The 24,024-nt window shown below is 41.9% G+C and overlaps 1 protein-coding gene across 20 annotated transcripts in view; it reads right to left on the bottom strand.

The window, feature by feature from the left end:
- Nucleotides 1–24,024, bottom strand: part of ptprk (protein tyrosine phosphatase receptor type K) — a 278,449-nt gene that overhangs the window by 174,747 nt on the left and 79,678 nt on the right. For all 20 annotated transcript variants that reach the window (XM_067416690.1, XM_067416688.1, XM_067416697.1 and 17 more), the window contains one exon: nucleotides 1,892–2,163. In XM_067416690.1, coding sequence (XP_067272791.1) covers nucleotides 1,892–2,163 — 272 coding nt within the window. The remainder of the gene's footprint in view (nucleotides 1–1,891; nucleotides 2,164–24,024) is intronic.

Here is a 24,024-nt window from a genome sequence, read left to right as displayed (position 1 = left end):
GTTTCAGCAAGCAGTCATCTCAGCTCAGCTTCAAAAATGCTCTTCCGAAACCTCCAGGTGACATCACAACACTACATCCACTAAAACTAAAGGCTTGTTTGAGATGAGCAAAATCTGCGCAGAACCGATCACCGGTGATCAGCGCGAGATGCATGCCGGTTAGAAAAGTGTCCGAGGGCGGTCCGCCTTGCTCTGATGTCATGCTGACGTATGTCAAAAATCTCTCGCGATGGCGATGCGGATGTGTTGGATTCTGCAGTCGAGCGCAGTTGCTCTCCACCGACTGCGCTGACCAAAAGCACGATGGGAAACGACTTGTTGACGACACAGCTTAATGCTTATTGGTTTAAACAACCGTGATGTATGGTTCTCTTTTTAAAATATTTAATTTTAAAACTCTGATATCATGTTTTAATGTGTATAAATTATGTGTGAATATTCCCAAACTCTCGGACAGTGCAATCTTTGTGTGGGTTATGTGATTGCTGTCATATTAATAAAAATATATAAAAACGTGTGTAATTAAAATAAAAATGGTTGATAAACAGGTCTTTCGAATGGAAATAAATAACAAAAACTTTGGGTGTCTTGTTCATAAAATTTATTTTCATTTAAAAGCAACAGAACTTAAATTACATCCAGTTTATCAGCAACAAAGCGCACGAGTGTGAATCCCGCGATATCCGCAACTGATCTCGCTGGTGTCTGATCCACCACGAGAAGAGAGAACTGTCCGGCTTGCCTGAACTTTTTTCACTCCTCCCCTCACTGCAGCCGCCTAGTCTCGCCTTTATTTCAGGTGAGGCAAGGCGCATCTCAAACAAGCTTAAATCAAACTAAATTTTGGTTTCAGGAGCTCGAGACTGAATAAAACGAACTTTCCAGAAAAGTTTGCTCCCCCTGGTAAACACCTTTGAACACCCATTGGTCCGTGTTGATGATGTAACAGGTGGGTGTGGCTATGAGGCCCCGCCCTCTTTGAGGTGTAAATCTCCGGTTCATTTCTTCTGTTCAGTCCATCCAGATCAGATGTGAGTAAAACATGTGCAAACTGAAAGCCGTTTTACAGTAGAAACTGAAGCTGACAGCGACACTGACATGTTTTTTCATGTTTAATACTGTAATATTTGCTTTAAAACAATCTATTGTATAAAGCGCTGCATGAATAAACGTGACGTGACTGGAGAGCTGAATCTAAGAGGTGGTTTTCCACATCACTGTGATCAGATGCTTTCTGAACTGCTGTTTTCTCACCGTCGTGGTTTTTATTGTGAGTTTATTTAGTTAAGCACAGCACATATTTAGCCATGTGAAAATTTTTCGCAATTGTATTTTAAACTTCTTTTTACCCATAAGCGAAGAACAACAAAGAACTTCGCCATCAGTATATTGAGGCGTTTAGCTTCTTTGAGTCTCTTCACTGCAAAAAATGCTCTTCTTACTCAGTATTTTTGTCTTGTTTCTAGTCCAAACATCTAAAAACTCTTAAAACAAGAAGTATTTACTAGACAAGCAAAAGTAATTGTCTTGTTTTGGGAAAAAAATTACTAAAATTAAGAGAGTTTTTGCTTAAAATAAGATAAATAATCTGCCAGTGGGGTTCGCAAAATAATCTTAATTAAACAGAAAACAAGATTATTTTTCTCACCCCATTGGCAGATAATTTTGCTTATTTTAATTTAATTTATATTAATTTTGAGTTATATATTTCCAAAACAAGACATACATTTTTACTTGTCTAGTAAATGTTTCGTAATATAAGAATTTTTAGATATTTTGACAAGAGACAAGACAAAAATACTAAGTAAGAAAAGCAATTTTTGCAGCGTATTATCTATCTTGTTTACAGAATACAAACCATGTCTTTTGATTGGCTGAGTGATTTGCATACCTGATACTCATTGGGCCAAAAGGTGCTGACAGCAAGCTCCGCCTTCATCCAGCCTCGGCCTGTGCAGGAAGTGACATTCCAGATGGGGTTGGCCAGCGGCCCTTTATTGACCTTCACCAGGATATTGAGAGTCCCGGGGCTGGAGCCGTCTGGGCAGTACAGCAGATAGTTAAAGTCGATGCAGTGAGTGTCGTTTTCCTTCATCACGGGCAGCTGAAGGCGAGCCTTTTCTCCATAATCGTGCTGTGAGGTGTCCACCATCATGTACGAGCCTGGAAGAATGGAGAGAGGAAACACGTGTGAAGAACTCGAAAGCAAACTAAGAGAAACCAGAGCCTTGCATCCTCACTGAAACGAAACCTTATGACTGAATAATTAAGTGTAATTTCTGTTGAAATGACACTTAATCAATTAGTCAATATTGATTCTTCAAATCCCACGATCGCTGCATGACATTAAAGCTGAAATATTCCTAAATGGATTGAATTTAAAGTGGACCTATTATTCCTTCATTATAAGCAAATATTATTTACAATATGCATTATAAGTCTCAGGGTGTGTCTGTGAAGTTTCAGCTCAAAAGATCATTTATTATACCATGTCATAAATGCCCATTTTTTACTGGAAGGAAGAACATGCTGTTTTCATTGTTTTACTGTTTTCATTTCATTAAAGTAACAGCAGCGTAATATAAAGTACCTACTGCTGTATCTGCTGTTAATATGAATCAAACAACAGAAGACAAACGGAAGAAAATCACTCACTGCTCTCGACTGAATAACTTTAGTAGCTTTAATAAGAATACATTTCTTACTCGAATGCTGCTGTTTAAATGCTCTGGAGAGGAGATAAACATGGCGGACTGTGTACAGCTCACTGAGGTCTATGCCAATAGGGCGGAGTCTGTCAGCAGTCATGGGCAGAGTTTAGGCTAATAGGGCGGAGTCTAGCAGTCATGGGCGGGGTCTATGCGAATAGGGCGGAATCTGTCAGCTGTTGTGGGCGGGGTCTATGCGAATAGGATGGAGTCCATCAGTAATCGTGGGCGGGGTATATGCTTATAGGGTGGTGTTCGTCAGCAGTCGTGGGCGGGGTCTATGCTAATAGGGTGGAGTCCGTCAGCAATCGTGGGCGGGTCTATGCTAATAGGGTGGAGTCCGTCAGCAATCGTGGGCGGGTCTATGCTAATAGAGTGGAGTCCGTCAGCAATCGTGGGCGGGGTCTATGCTAATAGGGTGGAGTCCGTCAGCAATCGTGGGCGGGTCTATGCTAATAGGGTGGAGTCCGTCAGCAATCGTGGGCGGGGTCTATGCTAATAGGGTGGAGTCCGTCAGCAATCGTGGGCGGGTCTATGCTAATAGGGTGGAGTCCGTCAGCAATCGTGGGCGGGTCTATGCTAATAGAGTGGAGTCCGTCAGCAATCGTGGGCGGGTCTATGCTAATAGAGTGGAGTCCGTCAGCAATCGTGGGCGGGGTCTATGCTAATAGGGTGGAGTCCGTCAGCAATCGTGGGCGGGTCTATGCTAATAGGGTGGAGTCCGTCAGCAATCGTGGGCGGGGTCTATGCTAATAGGGTGGAGTCCGTCAGCAATCGTGGGCGGGTCTATGCTAATAGGGTGGAGTCCGTCAGCAATCGTGGGCGGGTCTATGCTAATAGAGTGGAGTCCGTCAGCAATCGTGGGCGGGTCTATGCTAATAGAGTGGAGTCCGTCAGCAATCGTGGGCGGGTCTATGCTAATAGGGTGGAGTCCATCAGCAATCGTGGGCGGGTCTATGCTAATAGAGTGGAGTCCGTCAGCAATCGTGGGCGGGTCTATGCTAATAGGGTGGAGTCCGTCAGCAATCGTGGGCGGGTCTATGCTAATAGGGTGGAGTCCGTCAGCAATCGTGGGCGGGTCTATGCTAATAGGGCGGAGTCTAGCAGTCATGGGCGGGGTCTATGCGAATAGGGCGGAATCTGTCAGCTGTTGTGGGCGGGGTCTATGCGAATAGGATGGAGTCCATCAGTAATCGTGGGCGGGGTATATGCTTATAGGGTGGTGTTCGTCAGCAATCATGGGCGGGGTCTATGCTAATAGGGTGGAGTCCGTCAGCAATCGTGGGCGGGTCTATGCTAATAGGGTGGAGTCCGTCAGCAATCGTGGGCGGGTCTATGCTAATAGAGTGGAGTCCGTCAGCAATCGTGGGCGGGTCTATGCTAATAGAGTGGAGTCCGTCAGCAATCGTGGGCGGGTCTATGCTAATAGGGTGGAGTCCATCAGCAATCGTGGGCGGGTCTATGCTAATAGAGTGGAGTCCGTCAGCAATCGTGGGCGGGTCTATGCTAATAGGGTGGAGTCCGTCAGCAATCGTGGGCGGGTCTATGCTAATAGGGTGGAGTCCGTCAGCAGTTGTGGGGGGTGTCTATGCTAATAGGGTGGAGTCCATCAGCAATCGTGGGCGGGTCTATGCTAATAGGGTGGAGTCCGTCAGCAATCGTGGGCGGTGTCTATGCTAATAGGGTGGAGTCCGTCAGCAATCGTGGGCGGGTCTATGCTAATAGGGTGGAGTCCGTCAGCAATCGTGGGCGGGTCTATGCTAATAGGGTGGAGTCCGTCAGCAGTTGTGGGCGGTGTCTATGCTAATAGGGTGGAGTCCACCAGCAATCGTGGGCGGGTCTATGCTAATAGGGTGGAGTCCGTCAGCAATCGTGGGCGGTGTCTATGCTAATAGGGTGGAGTCCGTCAGCAATCGTGGGCGGGTCTATGCTAATAGGGTGGAGTCCGTCAGCAATCGTGGGCGGGTCTATGCTAATAGGGTGGAGTCCGTCAGCAGGGACCATTGTTTTTTACCATTATAGAGTGGTTGTTTACACACACTGCCAACACACATTTGTCCAAACACCATGTAAAAGTGAATTTTGCATTATAGGTGCCCTTTAAGGACCAGATTTAAGGACAGTCCTACCCGCGACTGTGTTGTAATAAACCAAAAATAATGAGTAGAGCAAATTTCACAAAGCCACACCAAGGAATGTACAAAATGTTGAGTGAGTATCGTTGGCTAAAAAGCAAGTGAAGAAAATAAAATAGCTTGGCAAATCATGTGGGATCCTAGCTAGATATAAACTCAGACATGAGGACACAATATTTCTGAACTTCAGAATCAAAGACCCGTATACTTGGCAGTTGGCCGTGTGCTGATTACAGAACGCTTTCATAATCACTCCACCGGAGAAATGGTTTCCAGCTATCGGCCAAGACGGACAGGGACATATAGGATCTGGTTCCAGTTCTTTAAGCATGTGATTGCACGGAGAGGAGAAGATTTCAAATCCAAAACACCCAGAGGATGGACATCAGGCGGCGAGAGGACAGACTTCACCACCATTTGTCCAAATGAACATACATCTGTTCATCTGTTTCTCCACGGCCAGAACGAGAGATGACCAGCTCTCTCTCTCTCTCTCTGCACAGATCCTCCCTCCCTGATCTTTTCTTTCTCTCTTTTCTTTGATCCTCATCTTCTGTCAGTTGCTAGACATAAAGTCTAGATGAAATTCATCCCATCTCCTGCCTAAATAAATGCCTGTGGCCATTTTGTGTGCAGCTCATCCGGTGCATGTTATTCCAGATTCAGATTCTTTCAACTGTAATCATTTTCTCGGTCTCTGAAATTACTTTCGACTATCTTTATGTAACCATTAGTCATGTGGGTTGAGAAAAAGGCTCTTACATACAACAGATTCAAAGTATTGCATCCAATGGGAATGTTTTAAATACACAGATTGGGCTCAGTAAGAAATAATAACTTATTTTTATAATGTATTATGTATTTTGAGGCATTAAACAAATCCCAATGGAATCCACACGTACCAGATGTGGGCCGGATCTGGGCCGACACTATGTTGCTATCTGGGATTTGACAATATATCCTCAGAATGAGGCAGAATGATATAATTTCCACTTTTTTAACAATAACAGCTTAGTCTGGTGTGTTCTGAAGCACTGCAGCTCGTCTTTTATTTCCATTGAAATAGCACATGTCTAAAGCAGAGATCATTTAGACTCAGGGATGGTCTGGTTATTCAGGAGACAGATGTTATGGTGTAGAAGTTGCCAGGCAGAGCTTTCATTGGGGCTTTATTTGCAGATGAGGCAGATCCATGAGATCTACTAGGAGCTGATCTCCTCTGTGAGAACATCTGCTTCTCTTTCTCTCTCTCTACAGGTGAGTTCTGGGAGAAAGAAAGCCTCTTGCTTTTATACGTGTAGATAGCGTTTGGATCAGACCACTGGGATGTGGGAGATGGCGAATCAAATGCAAATTGGCCAAGAGCTGCTGTCAACCCCACCAATTATATCTGTCTCCTGACATCACCGCTCCAAATCTCACCGCAAAACTCACGAGCTTCACACGGGATTTAGAAAATCTCAATACAATGTCCTGACTGGTTGGACTAACGCCTGTATTTACTCATTCACACACTTTCATCACTGTCAGAATACTGATGACCTATTTTTAAAAAGAATTCAGAAATATTTAGCAGAAAAATAACAACCAGTCCTTTCTGTGTAAAGAGCAAAATTTAACATATGAAACGCTCCGCAGCCATACTCTTGATATGACTGCAGTATGTATACTTATGTACTCTGTATTTTTCCTGTGTACATTTGTCAAAATATAATAATATTAATAATAATAATACATTTTATTTGTAACACACTTTATTTAAAACAAAATCTCAAAGTGCTACAGATTTAAAACAATAAACAACTAAAAATAAATAAATAAATTAAATTAAATAAATAAAACTGAAATATTAAGAAATATCAAATCAATCAAAAGCTCCGCTAAAAAGGTGGGTTTTAAGACCACGTAAAATATGCAGCATGAAAATAATCTATAGCCATACTGTAAGCAACAATGGATGCAGTGTGCTTGCAGAGAGACTCCGTCCACACGCTCTTCTGATTGGCTGTGAGTTTTGATTGATTTGGTTGCGAGTGCAGTGTGCTTGCAGAGAGACTCCGCCCACACACACGTCTGATTGGCTGTGAGTTTTGATTGATTTGGTAGCGAGTGCAGTGCGCCTGCAGAGAGACTCCGCCCACACGCTCTTCTGATTGGCTGTGAGTTTTGATTGATTTGGTTGCGAGGCTGATTGGCTGTGAGTTTTGATTGATTTGGTAGCGAGTGCAGTGCGCCTGCAGAGAGACTCCGCCCACACGCTCTTCTGATTGGCTGTGAGTTTTGATTGATTTGGTTGCGAGTGCAGTGTGCTTGCAGAGAGACTCCGCCCACACGCTCTTCTGATTGGCTGTGAGTTTTGATTGATTTGGTTGCGAGTGCAGTGTGCTTGCAGAGAGACTCCGCCCACACACACGTCTGATTGGCTGTGAGTTTTGATTGATTTGGTAGCGAGTGCAGTGCGCCTGCAGAGAGACTCCGCCCACACGCTCTTCTGATTGGCTGTGAGTTTTGATTGATTTGGTTGCGAGTGCAGTGTGCTTGCAGAGAGACTCCGCCCACACGCTCTTCTGATTGGCTGTGAGTTTTGATTGATTTGGTTGCGAGTGCAGTGTGCTTGCAGAGAGACTCCGCCCACACACACGTCTGATTGGCTGTGAGTTTTGATTGATTTGGTAGCGAGTGCAGTGCGCCTGCAGAGAGACTCCGCCCACACGCTCTTCTGATTGGCTGTGAGTTTTGATTGATTTGGTTGCGAGTGCAGTGTGCTTGCAGAGAGACTCCGCCCACACGCTCTTCTGATTGGCTGTGAGTTTTGATTGATTTGGTTGCGAGTGCAGTGTGCTTGCAGAGAGACTCCGCCCACACACACGTCTGATTGGCTGTGAGTTTTGATTGATTTGGTAGCGAGTGCAGTGCGCCTGCAGAGACTCCGCCCACACGCTCTTCTGATTGGCTGTGAGTTTTGATTGATTTGGTTGCGAGTGCAGTGTGCTTGCAGAGAGACTCCGCCCACACACACGTCTGATTGGCTGTGAGTTTTGATTGATTTGGTTGCCAGTGCAGTGTGCTTGCAGAGAGACTCCGCCCACACACACGTCTGATTGGCTGTGAGTTTTGATTGATTTGGTTGCGAGTGCAGTGCGCCTGCAGAGAGACTCCGCCCACACACACGTCTGATTGGCTGTGAGTTTTGATTTATTTGGTTGCGAGTGCAGTGCGCCTGCAGAGAGACTCCGCCCACACACACGTCTGATTGGCTGTGAGTTTTGATTGATTTGGTTGCCAGTGCAGTGCGCCTGCAGAGAGACTCCGCCCACACACACGTCTGATTGGCTGTGAGTTTTGATTTATTTGGTTGCGAGTGCAGTGCGCCTGCAGAGAGACTCCGCCCACACACACGTCTGATTGGCTGTGAGTTTTGATTGATTTGGTTGCGAGTGCAGTGCGCCTGCAGAGAGACTCCGCCCACACACACGTCTGATTGGCTGTGAGTTTTGATTTATTTGGTTGCCAGTGCAGTGCGCCTGCAGAGAGACTCCGCCCACACACACGTCTGATTGGCTGTGAGTTTTGATTTATTTGGTTGCCAGTGCAGTGCGCCTGCAGAGAGACTCCGCCCACACACACGTCTGATTGGCTGTGAGTTTTGATTTATTTGGTTGCCAGTGCAGTGCGCCTGCAGAGAGACTCCGCCCACACACACGTCTGATTGGCTGTGAGTTTTGATTTATTTGGTTGCCAGTGCAGTGCGCCTGCAGAGAGACTCCGCCCACACACACGTCTGATTAGAGCCATTATAAGCAAATATTAGACAACAGAATGGCACCATCTACCAATCACAATCAAGTATTTCAGAGAGACCTGTAATATAGCTAAATACGACCTGTGCAAACAGGAAGTTAAACTATCAGCTGGGCGTCTCCGGTAAGTGAACTCGCACCTTGCAGCTGGATTACAGAGCACTTGCGAACGCTGCCGGAATAAGCGAATTTGCTCCCGGGGAAAGCAGAGCGCTCACAGCAAGACACTAATGACTGCAGGTGAGAACAGCCATATGCGTGTGTGTGTGTGTGTGTGTGTGTGTGTGTGTGTGTGTGTGTGTGTGTGTGTGTGTGTGTGTGTGTATCCTCTATAAACGCCCGTTGGGTAAACAGTCATTTCTTCCCAAAGGTCAAAGGTTGCTCACGTGAGCTAACCGGCGTATCCAGATGGCACTATCGTCCAGCCAAAACTTACTGGCAGAAAATGAAACGTGTCCATGATTTTTGATTTATGCAAGAGCTTCCTCATGAACACGTGCTGGAGAGTTTGGAGAAGGTTGATGTCCGCTGATTATTAATCACTTCAGTGTAAAACGAAGAAGAAAACGGCGAGAGCAACGGCAGAAGGCTGGACATATTAGACATGCGAGTTTGGCCGGCGCTCAGAGCCACAAGAAAACATGAACGCGAGCGCTCCACCAAGCTCAGAGCGGAGGCTGGTTTAGCGAGGACAGAGCGGTGGTTTGTGTTCGTATGCTGGAGACTAAACCACCACACCCATAATTACACACATCTACACCCAGACCAACTCTCTGCTTACACCTCAAACCTCACGGGTGAAACCAGCCAACAGACCTCAAGGACGCGCGCGCGCACGGCCTACGGGACTCCAAAGCTGACTATATAATAGAAGAAATACGTACAGAAAGAAATATAAAAAGTATCTATACATTTATTTCCTTATTTATGTATGATTGTATTTTCCCCACAATTATTTATTTCTACAGTTATGCATATTTGTATTTATGTCAACATTATGTCGACATTTATTTATGTATATTTGTATTTATGCATATTTGTTTTTATGTCGATATTTTTTATACATTTATGTATATTTGCATTTATGTCTACATTTATTTATTTATACATTTATTTATGTATATTTGTATTTATGTTAACATTTATTTATGTATATTTGTATGCATGCATATTTGTTTTTATGTCAACATTTATTTTTTATACATGTATGCATATTTGCATTTATGCCTACATTTACTCATTTCTACATTTAATTTGTCACCATATTTTTATATTTGTATTTATGTATATATTTATTTATGTCTACATTTATTTATATTTGTATTTGTCTATATTTATTTATTTCTACATGTATTTGCTTCTACATTCATTTATGTATATTTGTATTTATGTCATTGTTTATTTATTTATACATTTATGTGCATTTGCATTTATGTATATTTGTATTTATGCATATTTGTATTTATTCCCACATTTATTTATTTATACATGTATTTATATTTGAATTAATGTATATTTGTATTTTTCTTTCTTTCTTTATTTCTACATTTATTTGTTTCTGCATGTATTTATGTATATTTTTATTTATTTATAAGTTTATTTATAATTGTATTTGTTTTACATTTATTTATGTAATTTGTATTTATGTCAACATTTATTTATTTATACATGTATTTATTTTATACATTTATAAATGTATATTTGTATTTATATATATCTGTATTTATTTCCACATTTTCTCTGAGCTCGATTGAGGTAAAACATACCCACTTATTCCCATACGGCTATAAAAATAAATGTAAAAATAATTATGTTATTTGTAATTTAATAAATATGTAATTCCATAGCTGTCTACATAGGGAGCGTCCAAATGAAATAGAAACTCACGACAGCAACATAATCAAAGCTAAATACTAAGTACACACTAAAACGCTTATAATATAATTATTTTTTAGTAGTAGCCCGCTATTGAATTTTTTATAACTGATACCGATATCTAAGAGAGCAGGAAGCCTGAAATAAAGGCAATATATATGATATCAGGCAATCTCAGCGCTTTCAAAATAAAAGCCCTGCTCAATGTCAAAATGAAAGTCTGGCTTCCAACACATCAGCCAAACAGAGATACCGATCGGACGATGCTGATAATTAAGAATGCCATATATCGGCCATGAGAATATATTGGTTGATCACTACTCTTATTTTTCGCAATGCATTATGGGATTCCATCCACCACAATGAATACATGCGCCACTGCCTTGGCCAGAAAAGTGTTTGTGATGTTTTGTGAGAGAGACATGCATTTGACTTCACTTTGCTCATTACACAACTGAAATTAACAGCTGTGATTGATTAGCAATGTTGTCAAGGCTTTGCAAGCAATGGAGGATATTAGTCAAAGTTTACCGTTTTTATTAGTCAAAGTTTACCGTTTTTATTAGTCAAAGTTTACCGTTTTCATTATTAGTCAAAGTTTACCGTTTTTATTAGTCAAAGTTTAAAGTTTTTATTATTAGTCAAAGTGTACCGTTTTTATTATTAGTCAAAGTTTACCGTTTTTATTAGTCAAAGTTTACCGTTTTTATTAGTCAAAGTTTACCGTTTTTATTATTAGTCAAAGTTTACCGTTTTTATTAGTCAAAGTTTAAAGTTTTTATTATTAGTCAAAGTTTACCGTTTTTATTATTAGTCAAAGTTTACCGTTTTTATTAGTCAAAGTTTACCGTTTTTATTATTAGTCAAAGTTTACCGTTTTTATTATTAGTCAAAGTTTACCGTTTTTATTAGTCAAAGTTTACCGTTTTTATTATTAGTCAAAGTTTACCGTTTTTATTAGTCAAAGTTTACCGTTTTTATTATTAGTCAAAGTTTACCGTTTTTATTATTAGTCAAAGTTTACCGTTTTTATTATTAGTCAAAGTTTACCATTTTTATTAGTCAAAGTTTACCATTTTTATTAGTCAAAGTTTACCGCCAATTTGCATACGCCCCTGAGTGGAAGATGATGTCATCAATATTTGTGTTCTGTTTTCGGAGAAAGAAAGACTATAAATGCCTTCTCTGCTAAAAGTACACTAGCACACAGATGACCATAAAGCTAATAGACATGGACTAAAAGCCACAAAACTTCAATTTCAAGGGCTCTCTGAAGAATGGATCAGCTTGTGAGCTTTAAAAGACAGTAATTTACAGAGCTGCTTCACACAGTGGAAAATAGGACAGCAGTTTTGAGAAAGTCTGAAACGGCAAAAAAGGACATTTACTATAACAAAAAAATATATTTCTCTCAAAAAGTAATTCAGCAACGCTCACAAAAACACCACAGAAGACTCCCATTTCAGTTTGAACTCTTGCTCATTTCACATGTTAAGAGGCATTTCTTAAAGGCGCAGGAGCAAAGAAAAATGACCCACGTTGCCTTTTTTTGGCACAAAACACTTTAAATATTATCAGTAGACCAGTAGAAAATCAAACTAACACAAAAATATCTAAGACGACCCCTTTGAATCAAGAGGTTGAGAAATGAGGAAAGAAGAGAGAGATATTGGGAAACAAGATAGTGAGTAAGAGAAGAAAACTACCAGTCATTACATCAACCATTTGATGTAAAACAGATGTCGTTTGGAGGGTGTAGGAGTTCGACGCGAGCACACAGAGCAAATAGTCTGGTGTGTGAAATGTGCAGTGCATTATTACAGCGTGCTCAGAGGTCTGATCTTAAAGTCCCTCCTCAGTGGAATCAGAGCATGACTGAGCTGTAAAAACAATGTTCTTGTTACACGTGTGCCAAAACGGCCCTGAATCCCACACATGCTGACACACCCAGAACCTCCAGAAGAGAGAACAAACACTGTTTATATGGTTTTGCACCATTATTTAGCTTTAAATGCACAATTTGCACCCTCTCTCTGATCGTGTTAAACTCCATGTATCGTTGAGATTAAACCTAAAAAATTGCATCAGTGGTACTTGAGAAAACCGAGCATGAATTTCCAACAGGCAAAGTAACCCCTTCACAGATCGACTGCAAATGTGACACTGATTTTGGGTCCGTATTCTTTGCTGTATTTTGCAACAGAATAATAGTTCCAGTGAAAGCCACAGAACAGTTGTGAGTCTCCAAGCAACACACAGCGGAGATTCATTAGTAAATTAATCTGTAGCTGTGAGCGAACCGTGAGAGTTAATGATTCAATGACACGATTATAAATACAGCCACTTGCTTCATTTCTGGATTGACCCACGGACGGACAACTGGACAGATGGAACACAATAGATGAATAAATGGATGGGTGAATGGACAGATAAATGACGAATGGACAGACAAATGAATGAATGAATGAATGAATGAATGAATGAATGAATGAATGAATGAATGAATGAATGAATGGGTGGATGAACGGGTGGATGGACAGATGGATGGATGAATGAATGGATGGATGGATGAATGAATGGATGGACAGATGGATGAATGAATGGATGGATGGATGGATGGATGGATGGATGGATGGATGGATGGATGGATGGATGGATGGATGGATGGATGGATGGATGGATGGATGGATGGATGGATAAATAAATTGATGAATGGACAGATGAATAAATTGATGGATGAATAAATGAATGAATGAATGAATGAATGAATGAATGAATGAATGAATGAATGAATGAATAGGTGATGGATGGATGGATGGATGGATGGATGGATGGATGGATAAATTGATGAATGAATGAATGAATGAATGAATGAATGAATGAATGAATGAATGAGTGGATGGACAGATGGATGAATGGATGGATGAATAAATTGATGAATGGATAGATTGACAGATGAATAAATTGATGGATGGATGGATGGATGGATGGATGGATGGATGGATGGATGGATTAATAAATGGATGGATGGATGGATGGACGGACGGACGAATAAATAGATGAATGAATAAGTATTTCACAATCTGCTCAGTTACTGTGATTTTTTTTTCCACGCAAAAACATCCAGTATGTGGCATTCCTTTGGGCGATGATAGAAGAGCAACTTTGACTGAAATAACCACTCGTTACAACCAAGGTATGCAGCAAAGCATTTGTGGATCCCCACCGGGTACCACTCATCTCCACTACAAATAGGAAAAAGAGGCGACAATTTGCACAAGCTCACCAAAATTGGACAGTTGAAGACTGGAGAAATGTTGCCTGGTCTGATGAGTCTCGATTTCTGTTGAGACATTCAGATGGTAGAGTCAGAATTTGGCGTAAACCGAATGAGAACATGGATCCATCATGCCTTGTTACCACTGTGCAGGCTGGTGGTGGTGGTGTAATGGTGTGGGGGATGTTTTCTTGGCACACTTTAGGCCCCTTAGTGCCAATTGGGCATCGTTTAAATGCCACGGCCTACCTGAGCATTGTTTCTGACCATGTCCATCCCTTTATGACCACCATGTCCCCATCCTCTGATGGCTACTTCCAGCAGGATAATGCACCATGTCACAAAGCTCCAATCATTTCAAATCAGTTTCTTGAACATGCCAATGAGTTGACTGTACTAAAATGGCCGCCACAGTCACCAGATCTCAACCCAATAGAGCATCTTTGGGATGTGGTGGAACGGGAGCTTCGTGCCCTGGATGTGCATCCCACAAATCTCCATCAACTGCAAGATGCTCTCCTATCAATATGGGCCGACATTTCTAAAGAATGCTTTCAGCAGCTTGTTGATCAATGCCACGTAGAATTAAGGCAGTTCTGGAGGAGAAAGGGTCAAACACAGGATTAGTGTGTGTTCCTAATAATCCTTTAGGTGAGTGTATTTCTCTATTGAACATGTGATTGTAATTGCATTGTACATTTGAGCAGCATTAAATAGATCATGAAGTAGCATAGATGGCCTTTGTTGCTGTTTTACTAATTACTTTGAGATTCATTTTATTTTTTTAATCTTTTAGAAGCCTTCAACGTAAATCTCCATTACACTAGTTCATTAGCACAGCTGCACTTTACACCGAATGACTGAAGCTGATCTGATATCGCTCAACATTCAGAGAGAAAACAGACCTGTCAAACACAGCCCATCCCCAGCTCATGAAATGTGAAGAGCTGAAATGGGCTGTTGGGTTTTTGGCAGAGATGTAGAAATGTGGGCATTCACATTCAGATCCCTGCCGAGAGAGAGAGAGAGAGAGAGAGAGAGAGAGAGAGAGAGAGAGAGAGAGAGAGAGAGAGAGAGAGAGAGAGAGAGAGAGAGAGAGAGAGAGAGAGAGAGAGAGAGAGAGAGAGAGAGAGAGAGAGAGAGAGAGAGAGAGAGAGAGAGAGAGAGAGAGAGAGAGAGAGAGAGAGAGAGAGAGAAAGAAAGAAAGAAAGAAAGAAAGAAAGAAAGAAAGAAAGAAAGAAAGAAAGAAAGAAAGAAAGAAAGAAAGAAAGAAAGAAAGAAAGAAAGAGAGAAAGAAAGAAAGAAAGAAAGAAAGAAAGAAAGAAAGAAAGAAAGAAAGAAAGAAAGAAAGAAGGGCCAGCCTGGACCCGGAGCGCATCTGCTGTTTGTGAGAGGAAACACTCGCATGGTGGGAGAAAAATAAAACCTGAATGCATTTAAATTGTGTCATTCCGTGGCATCAAACACAGCCTAATGACCGTTTGTGAAGAATTTCCAATTGAAAAGAAATGCACAGTAGCCATTATCTCGAAACTAGGCTAATGAAGTAGATGAGCGTTGTCAAAACACATCGACTCTCAACAAGATGGCTGACAGAAGACACTCAAGATGGCCGTCACGCTTCCCACAACACTAACAGCCGAATCGCAAAACACCTACGCCACCGCTGGGGCAAACATCAGTCCGAATCCTACAGTATCCTACAGGCCGGCGCGGCGTCCTGAGCCACATTAGTGGAGGTGACCCACATTAACGGCCCCTTTTGTCAGGCCAACACTTTGGCAGGAGATGTAGAGCGGAAAACTCGTCCTTCCCAATGATCTTCAAACGCTCACAGTAACTGAAGACCTTCAAACGCACATAACCAGCCAGAGCCACCAGTTTTCATAACCAGCCAGAGCCACCAGTTTTCATAACCAGCCAGAGCCACCAGTTTTCATAACCAGCCAGAGCCACCAGTTTTCATAACCAGCCAGAGCCACCAGTTTTCATAACCAGCCAGAGCCACCAGTTTTCATAACCAGCCAGAGCCACCAGTTTTCATAACCAGCCAGAGCCACCAGTTTTCATAACCAGTCCGAGCCACCAGTTTTCATAACCAGTCCGAGCCACCAGTTTTCATAACCAGGTAGAGCCACCAGTTTTCATAACCAGGTAGAGCCACCAGTTTTCATAACCAGTCCGTGCCACCAATTTTCATAACCAGTCCGAGCCACCAGTTTTCATAACCAGTCCGAGCCACCAGTTTTCATAACCAGTCCGAGCCACCAGTTTTCATAACCAGTCCGAGCCACCAGTTTTCATAACCAGTCCGAGCCACCAGTTTTCATAACCAGTCCGAGCCACCAGTTTTCATAACCAGTCCGAGCCACCAGTTTTCATAACCAGTCCGAACCACCAGTTTTCATAACCAGTCCGAGCCACCAGTTTTCATAACCAGCCAGAGCCACCAGTTTTCATAACCAGTCCGAGCCACCAGTTTTCATAACCAGTCCGAGCCACCAGTTTTCATAACCAGTCCGAGCCACCAGTTTTCATAACCAGTCCGAGCCACCAGTTTTCATAACCAGGTAGAGCCACCAGTTTTCATAACCAGGTAGAGCCACCAGTTTTCATAACCAGTCCGTGCCACCAGTTTTCATAACCAGTCCGAGCCACCAGTTTTCATAACCAGCCAGAGCCACCAGTTTTCATAACCAGTCCGTGCCACCAGTTTTCATAACCAGTCCGAGCCACCAGTTTTCATAACCAGTCCGAGCCACCAGTTTTCATAACCAGGTAGAGCCACCAGTTTTCATAACCAGGTAGAGCCACCAGTTTTCATAACCAGTCCGAGCCACCAGTTTTCATAACCAGTCCGAGCCACCAGTTTTCATAACCAGCCAGAGCCACCAGTTTTCATAACCAGTCCGAGCCACCAGTTTTCATAACCAGTCCGAGCCACCAGTTTTCATAACCAGTCCGAGCCACCAGTTTTCATAACCAGTCCGAGCCACCAGTTTTCATAACCAGTCCGAGCCACCAGTTTTCATAACCAGACCGAGCCACCAGTTTTCATAACCAGTCCGAGCCACCAGTTTTCATAACCAGTCCGAGCCACCAGTTTTCATAACCAGTCCGAGCCACCAGTTTTCATAACCAGTCCGAGCCACCAGTTTTCATAACCAGTCCGAGCCACCAGTTTTCATAACCAGCCAGAGCCACCAGTTTTCATAACCAGGTAGAGCCACCAGTTTTCATAACCAGTCCGAGCCACCAGTTTTCATAACCAGTCCGAGCCACCAGTTTTCATAACCAGTCCGAGCCACCAGTTTTCATAACCAGTCCGAGCCACCAGTTTTCATAACCAGCCAGAGCCACCAGTTTTCATAACCAGCCAGAGCCACCAGTTTTCATAACCAGGTAGAGCCACCAGTTTTCATAACCAGTCCGAGCCACCAGTTTTCATAACCAGTCCGAGCCACCAGTTTTCATAACCAGGTAGAGCCACCAGTTTTCATAACCAGTCCGAGCCACCAGTTTTCATAACCAGTCCGAGCCACCAGTTTTCATAACCAGTCCGAGCCACCAGTTTTCATAACCAGTCCGAGCCACCAGTTTTCATAACCAGTCCGTGCCACCAGTTTTCATAACCAGTCCGAGCCACCAGTTTTCATAACCAGTCCGAGCCACCAGTTTTCATAACCAGGTAGAGCCACCAGTTTTCATAACCAGTCCGAGCCACCAGTTTTCATAACCAGTCCGAGCCACCAGTTTTCATAACCAGTCCGAGCCACCAGTTTTCAGGAGCGGGACGGTTTTGCCGTTTCCTAAAGGTAAAGATTTTAAAAAATAACATTCCTTGCCCAATACCAAGCTACATCGTCCAAGTAGCAACATTACAAAACGCTGTATCACACATAGCCTTGAATTCTGAATAGTGTTCACAGAATTATTTCCTTCAAATTATAATTGTGACCTGATCCAGCAAAAGGAGTCACTGTCACCCAAATTTCTAAATTGAGATCTTGGTATCAATGGTAAGAGGAGACCATAAGCTTTAAAATGATACCCTACTCAAAGTCATACCTTGAATGGTTTAAAATATATATCCATTTGAATTATGGCCGTCTTCTTTCTTTTTCCAATTAAAAACCTGAGAAAATCGCTTTTTGTTGAAATCTTTGCATTTAAAGGGTTAAACTATTTATTTTACAGCTTAACTTGACCAAAGTCATGTGTGTATAAATCTGTGTGTGCCATCCTCATCCTTGACTGTTAGCTCACGCGTAGACACACGTTTACCAGAATCTTTGTTTTCTTTTGACAGCGACATTTCTCAAATTAATAAACAGATATTATACACTATATTATATATTATACACACTATACTACACAGTATTGAATATTTTATTTTTTCGCTGCTAGTCTGACAGGAGGATGGCAGGAAAATTTGCGATCAGTGTTTCATTTTTTTTTTAGATGTTTGGACTAGAAACAAGACAAAAATACTAAGTAAGAAATGTTTTTTTTGCAGTGTAATTATAAATTGCATTTAGGTAAACACTGCTGTTTATCACTTACATAAATAAGGGTTCAATATTTAGTGAATACTGATGTGTTAATCAACATAAATGAGATCATAGTTTTTTGAATAAATTAAAAAACTACTGTCCATGAAGTAGGACTGTCTATGATTGTACTATTTTTACCCACCATCTTAGAAATGCAATTTTTCAGTGCGTGAGACGAGATGCAACAGTCAGAGATGTCTGCTTGATGAAGACTAACAATGGACAAAAGCAGAGATGTTCCTTCTCATTCCATACAGATTCGTTTCAAAGTAGAGAGTGATTTCAGCAACGCTTGCAGTGTAGTCAAATCATTTCTCCAAGAGGTCACAGATGAGTAGCATGTAACAAAATGCTGCTTGAGAACGGTTTCCCATAAACTGATCAAGATATGGAGTTGAAGCACTGTGTGGGATGAGTAGAACATGACAGTAAAATAAAGCAGAGTAGGGTGGATGATAAGGGAGTGCTGTGTGAAACGGCATTTAAACTGGCATGTCAAGGCTACTCCCAGATGCGTTCTGTGCCCTGCAGTGACCTTCACTCCATTTAAACCTGCTGCTCGAGATCAGGGCAAAAATCAGAAATCACGATGATTTCGGTCAACAAAATAACATGATTATTTGTGGGTGATATGCTCAAAGTCTTATTTCAAGATATGACTAACATTAACAGTTTATTCATTCAAGAGCAGTTAGTGATTTTATCGTTTTCCTTTGATTAGCATTAATGACTGCAGCAGGTTTATTATGCTGCTGTCACTTTAAGAGATGCACGGATCCAATATACCATTACACTCGCTCTTTCTCAGGGTTTATATTGACTTATTACACGGCTCTGTGAAATACTTGATTCTGATTGGTCAATCGCTCATTCCAGCGGTACGTTATTTCCAGATAACACACACCGCTCATCCGGGTACTGCGAGTTATCTTGACCGGTTCTACTTCTGTGCTTAACGCTGGCGCCATCTTGTGGCTTAAACAGCCGTGGGTTACAATGGAAGACTTCAAGGCGGGTTTCCTTTATAAAGTTTTAAATATAGATATTTTTCTGACACAAACGCATCGATTGGAATCAGAAGGCTCTGTTAACCCATCGGAGTCGTGTGGAGCACGTTATTTGACGGACAGCTGCATTTAATGGACTTCAGAAACAGCTCCAACTACTGCTGGGATTAACGTTAGCCTGGACTTTTTAAATATAACTCTGATTGTATTTGTCTGACAGAAGAATGTCATAAACACCTATAATGACCTGAGGGTGAGTAAATCAGAGGCTTGGGTTCATTTTTGGGTGAACTAACCCTTTCAGCATTCATTCTCAACATTTAGCAGCGATAGATAAAGGCTTAAAGCAGTCTGGAACTGTTTTTCTTCGCGGAAGCTTTGTGTAAGAGCTAATAAAATATTTAATCTCAAGACAATATTTTGTGTCTAATAATGATTTATTTGAGACTAGTAGGCGTGTAATAAGCGGGATAATGTCCACCCAGCCGGTTGTTATCTCAGAATAAACCCCTTCAGAGTGACGCTCCGCTTCGCCTCGGGTCCTGATCACTCTGGAGGGGTTTATTCTGAGATAACAACCGGCTGGGTGGACATTATCCCTTACTTAAGACATAACCCACTGTGTTTATGAGGAACCTTACAAAGGCATTTCAACATATGTGTGTGTAGGTGTGTTGTGTTGTTTGTTTTAGGTGTGTATCTGAAGCCCATGTGCGTTACTTCGCTTATGTGCGCTCCGCTCCATCTCGTCTCCTTCGCTGCTTAATGTGCTTTTTTTTTTGTATTTATTAGGAATGCAAAACTTACAATAGAGTAACCACACAACACAACAACAAAACAGCAGTAATAGTAACAGCAATAAAACTAAAATAAGCAGAACTGACAAATAATAATAGTAATAGTAGAAGTATTTAAATAGTAATAGCATGTATATTAATAATGATGATAATGTTTAATAATTGTCAATATTTATATATAACAATAATGATACTAAAGATGGTGATCAGTTGTGCTGACGGCAATAGTAACATCAATAATAGATAATAATAATGATGATAATAATAACAGTAATGGTACTAAAAAAAAACTAATAAAAAAAGGGGTGATGATAATTGTCAATTGATAAATCATAATAATAATAACAACATTTGTATCAATAATAATACCAACAGTAATAACAGTAATAATAATATTAATACTAGATATGGCGATGAATAACACTTTTAATGTTTATTGAAGCACGTCCTGCAGTTTATGTTAAAATGCTCATTAATGCGGAACGAAAGTAAACAGTTGTGAAGTTTGCTGGACACAATAATCATTTTACCTCGATTATCTTGTTTTCATAATCATCCACAGTTAAGTGTACCTTGAAAGCTGACACGAGACGGGCCTGAATGAGGAAAAAGAAGTACCGCCGTCCTGGGCCGATACATGCTTAAGTAATAAGAAGCCTGTCCGTTTCGTGAGGTAAGTTTCGGACGCAGCTAACATCATCAGGCATCCTCACATGGAAGCGGGAGCGGGAGATGACGGTGTCATTTACATTTATGCATTTGGCAGACGCGACTTAAATTGCATTCTAGGTACACATTTAACATTTTTTGTCAGTTCTTGCTTTCCCTGGGAATCGAACCCATGACCTTGGTGTTGCTAGCGCCACGCTCTACTGTTTGAGCTACAGGAACGTTATAGATGTTCCTGGTATCTCCCTGAGTTTTTATCCTTGTTATTTGTGTTTTGTGTATTGTTTGGAAAGCACTTTGGGCTATACAGGGAGTGCAGAATTATTAGGCAAGTTGTATTTTTGAGGATTAAATTTATTATTGAACAACAACCATGTTTTCAATGAACACAAAAAACTCATTAATATCAAAGCTGAATATTTTTGGAAGTTTTAGTTTTTAGGTTTAGCTATTTTAGGGGGATATCTGTGTGTGCAGGTGACTATTACTGTGCATAATTATTAGGCAACTTAACAAAAAACAAATTTATACCCATTTCAATTATTTATGTTTACCAGTGAAACCAATATAACATCTCAACATTCACAAATATACATTTCTGACATTCAAAAACCAAACAAAAACAAATCAGTGACCAATATAGCCACCTTTCTTTGCAAGGACACTCAAAAGCCTGCCATCCATGGATTCTGTCAGTGTTTTGATCTGTTCACCATCAACATCGCGTGCAGCAGCAACCACAGCCTCCCAGACACTGTTCAGAGAGGTGTACTGTTTTCCCTTGTAAATCGCACATTTGATGATGGACCACAGGTTCTCAATGGGGTTCAGATCAGGTGAACAAGGAGGCCATATCATTAGATTTTCTTCTTTTATACCCTTTCTTGCCAGCCACGCTGTGGAGTACTTGGACGCGTGTGATGGAGCATTGTCCTCCATGAAAATCATGTTTTTCTTGAAGGATGCAGACTTCTTCCTGTACCACTGCTTGAAGAAGGTGTCTTCCAGAAACTGGCAGTAGGACTGGGAGTTGAGCTTGACTCCATCCTCAACCCGAAAAGGCCCCACAAGCTCATCTTTGATGATACCAGCCCAAACCAGTACTCCACCTCCACCTTGCTGGCGTCTGAGTCGGACTGGAGCCCTCTGCCCTTTACAAATCCAGCCATGGGCCCATCCATCTGGCCCATCAAGACTCACTCTCATTTCATCAGTCCATAAAACCTTAGAAAAATCAGTCTTGAGATATTTCTTGGCCCAGTCTTGACGTTTCAGCTTGTGTGTCTTGTTCAGTGGTGGTCGACTTTCTGCCTTTCTTACCTTGGCCATGTCTCTGAGTATTGCACACCTTGTGCTTTTGGGCACTCCAGTGATGTTGCAGCTCTGAAATATGGCCAAACTGGTGGCAAGTGGCATCTTGGCAGCTGCACGCTTGACTTTTCTCAGTTCACGGGCAGTTATTTTGCGCCTTGGTTTTTCCACACGCTTCTTGCGACCCTGTTGACTATTTTGAATGAACCGCTTGATTGTTCGATGATCACGCTTCAGAAGCTTGGCTATTTTAAGACTGCTGCATCCCTCTGCAATATATCTCACTATTTTTGACTTTTCTGAGCCTGTCAAGTCCTTCTTTTGACCCATTTTGCCAAAGGAAAGGAAGTTGCCTAATTATTATGCACACCTGATATAGGGTGTTGATGTCATTAGACCACACCCCTTCTCATTACAGAGATGCACATCACCTAATATGCTTAATTGGTAGTAGGCTTTCCAGCCTATACAGCTTGGAGTAAGACAACATGCAAAACGAGGATGATGTGGTCAAAATACTCATTTGCCTAATAATTCTGCACTGCCTGTATAAATATAGAAAATGAACGAAGGTGAGCAATGCGTGGCGTCTTCATCAGGTTTTGCAGCTGGAGATTTAGGTGCGTAGCAAATGGCATGACAATCAGTGTGTGCGTAAGCATCCTGAGGCCGATCCATGAGGCGGATCGCAGTGCCCTCAGCTGAGACGTCCCAATTTTACATCTGAGCCGGTTCATAAAGAGCTCCGAACAACACTCATTCACATTTTAAAGGTGATCTTTAAGGCCTTTTCCCAAACCCATAACCCCCAAATCAGCGGTGGGATCACATGAGCTTTAGTGTCTGTATTCCAATGCAACTTCACGTCTAACAGTCGGCCTTCAGGTCCCAAATATCAATGAAAACAAGCAACTTCTGGTTGCTTTATTTACTACACAATCCTATCAGTGTGAAGGGGCTGAAGGCAGAGTGATACGCAAAACAAGCCTAGCATCGAATGCGTCAGTGCTAATGCAGCAGAACTCAACGCCTGTCCCTGTAGGAGCAGAGCCTCTCCAGGTGTGTGTGTGTGTGTGTGTTCATGTCCTGTTTCAGTGAGTCCCAAACGACTCCCTTCAGGACCAAGCGAGCGGCACTTAGCGCTTGGCATTATGGGGGAAACGCATCATGCAAACTCATCTACGTCACGTTAGAAAACCCTTTCTGAGTGAATGACTATAGCCAGCCTCATGCTCATGAAGTTATGATAAACCTCTGTGACAGATACCCTTTTCCTTTCTCCATCTGTCCATCCACCTCTGCATCGCTTTCTTTTATTGTGTGTGTCATTCCTGTCCATCTTTTTGTCTTGATCACCTTTCCATTTTGTCCTCATTTCTGTCTTTTTCTATCCGTCTCTTTTTCCTGTCTTGTTCTCCTGTCCATTTTTTCTGTCTTTTCCTGTTCATCTGTCTTTTCAATTTCCATTCTCTTTTCCTTCCATTTTTCTGTCCACAATTCTGTCTCTTCCTGACTATCTTTTTGTCTTGATCTCCTCTCCATTTTTGTCTCTTTCTGTCCACTCTCTATCTTTTTTCTTCTTTCCATCCTTCTCACTTTCCCTATCTATCTTTCGGTCCACATTTCTGCTGTTCCTGTCCATCTTTCGGTCTTGTTCTCTGTCTTTTTCCTTCCATCTCCCTGTCTTTTTCCTTTCCATCCTTCTCTCTCTTTCCTGCATATCTTTATGCCCAAATTTCTGTCTCTTTCGGTCTCACCTCTCTGTCTTTTCCTTTCCATGCTCCTCTCTTTACTAGCCCATTTTTGTCCACATTTCTCTCTTCCTTCCATTCTGTCTCTCTATCTTTTCCCTTTCCATCCTTCTCGTTTTCCAGTCTATTTTGTCCACATTT

Source organism: Pseudorasbora parva, chromosome 15, assembly GCF_024679245.1.
Source record: "Pseudorasbora parva isolate DD20220531a chromosome 15, ASM2467924v1, whole genome shotgun sequence".
NCBI classification, from domain to species: Eukaryota; Metazoa; Chordata; class Actinopteri; order Cypriniformes; family Gobionidae; genus Pseudorasbora; species Pseudorasbora parva.
This window is presented reverse-complemented; position numbering and strand designations above follow the sequence as displayed.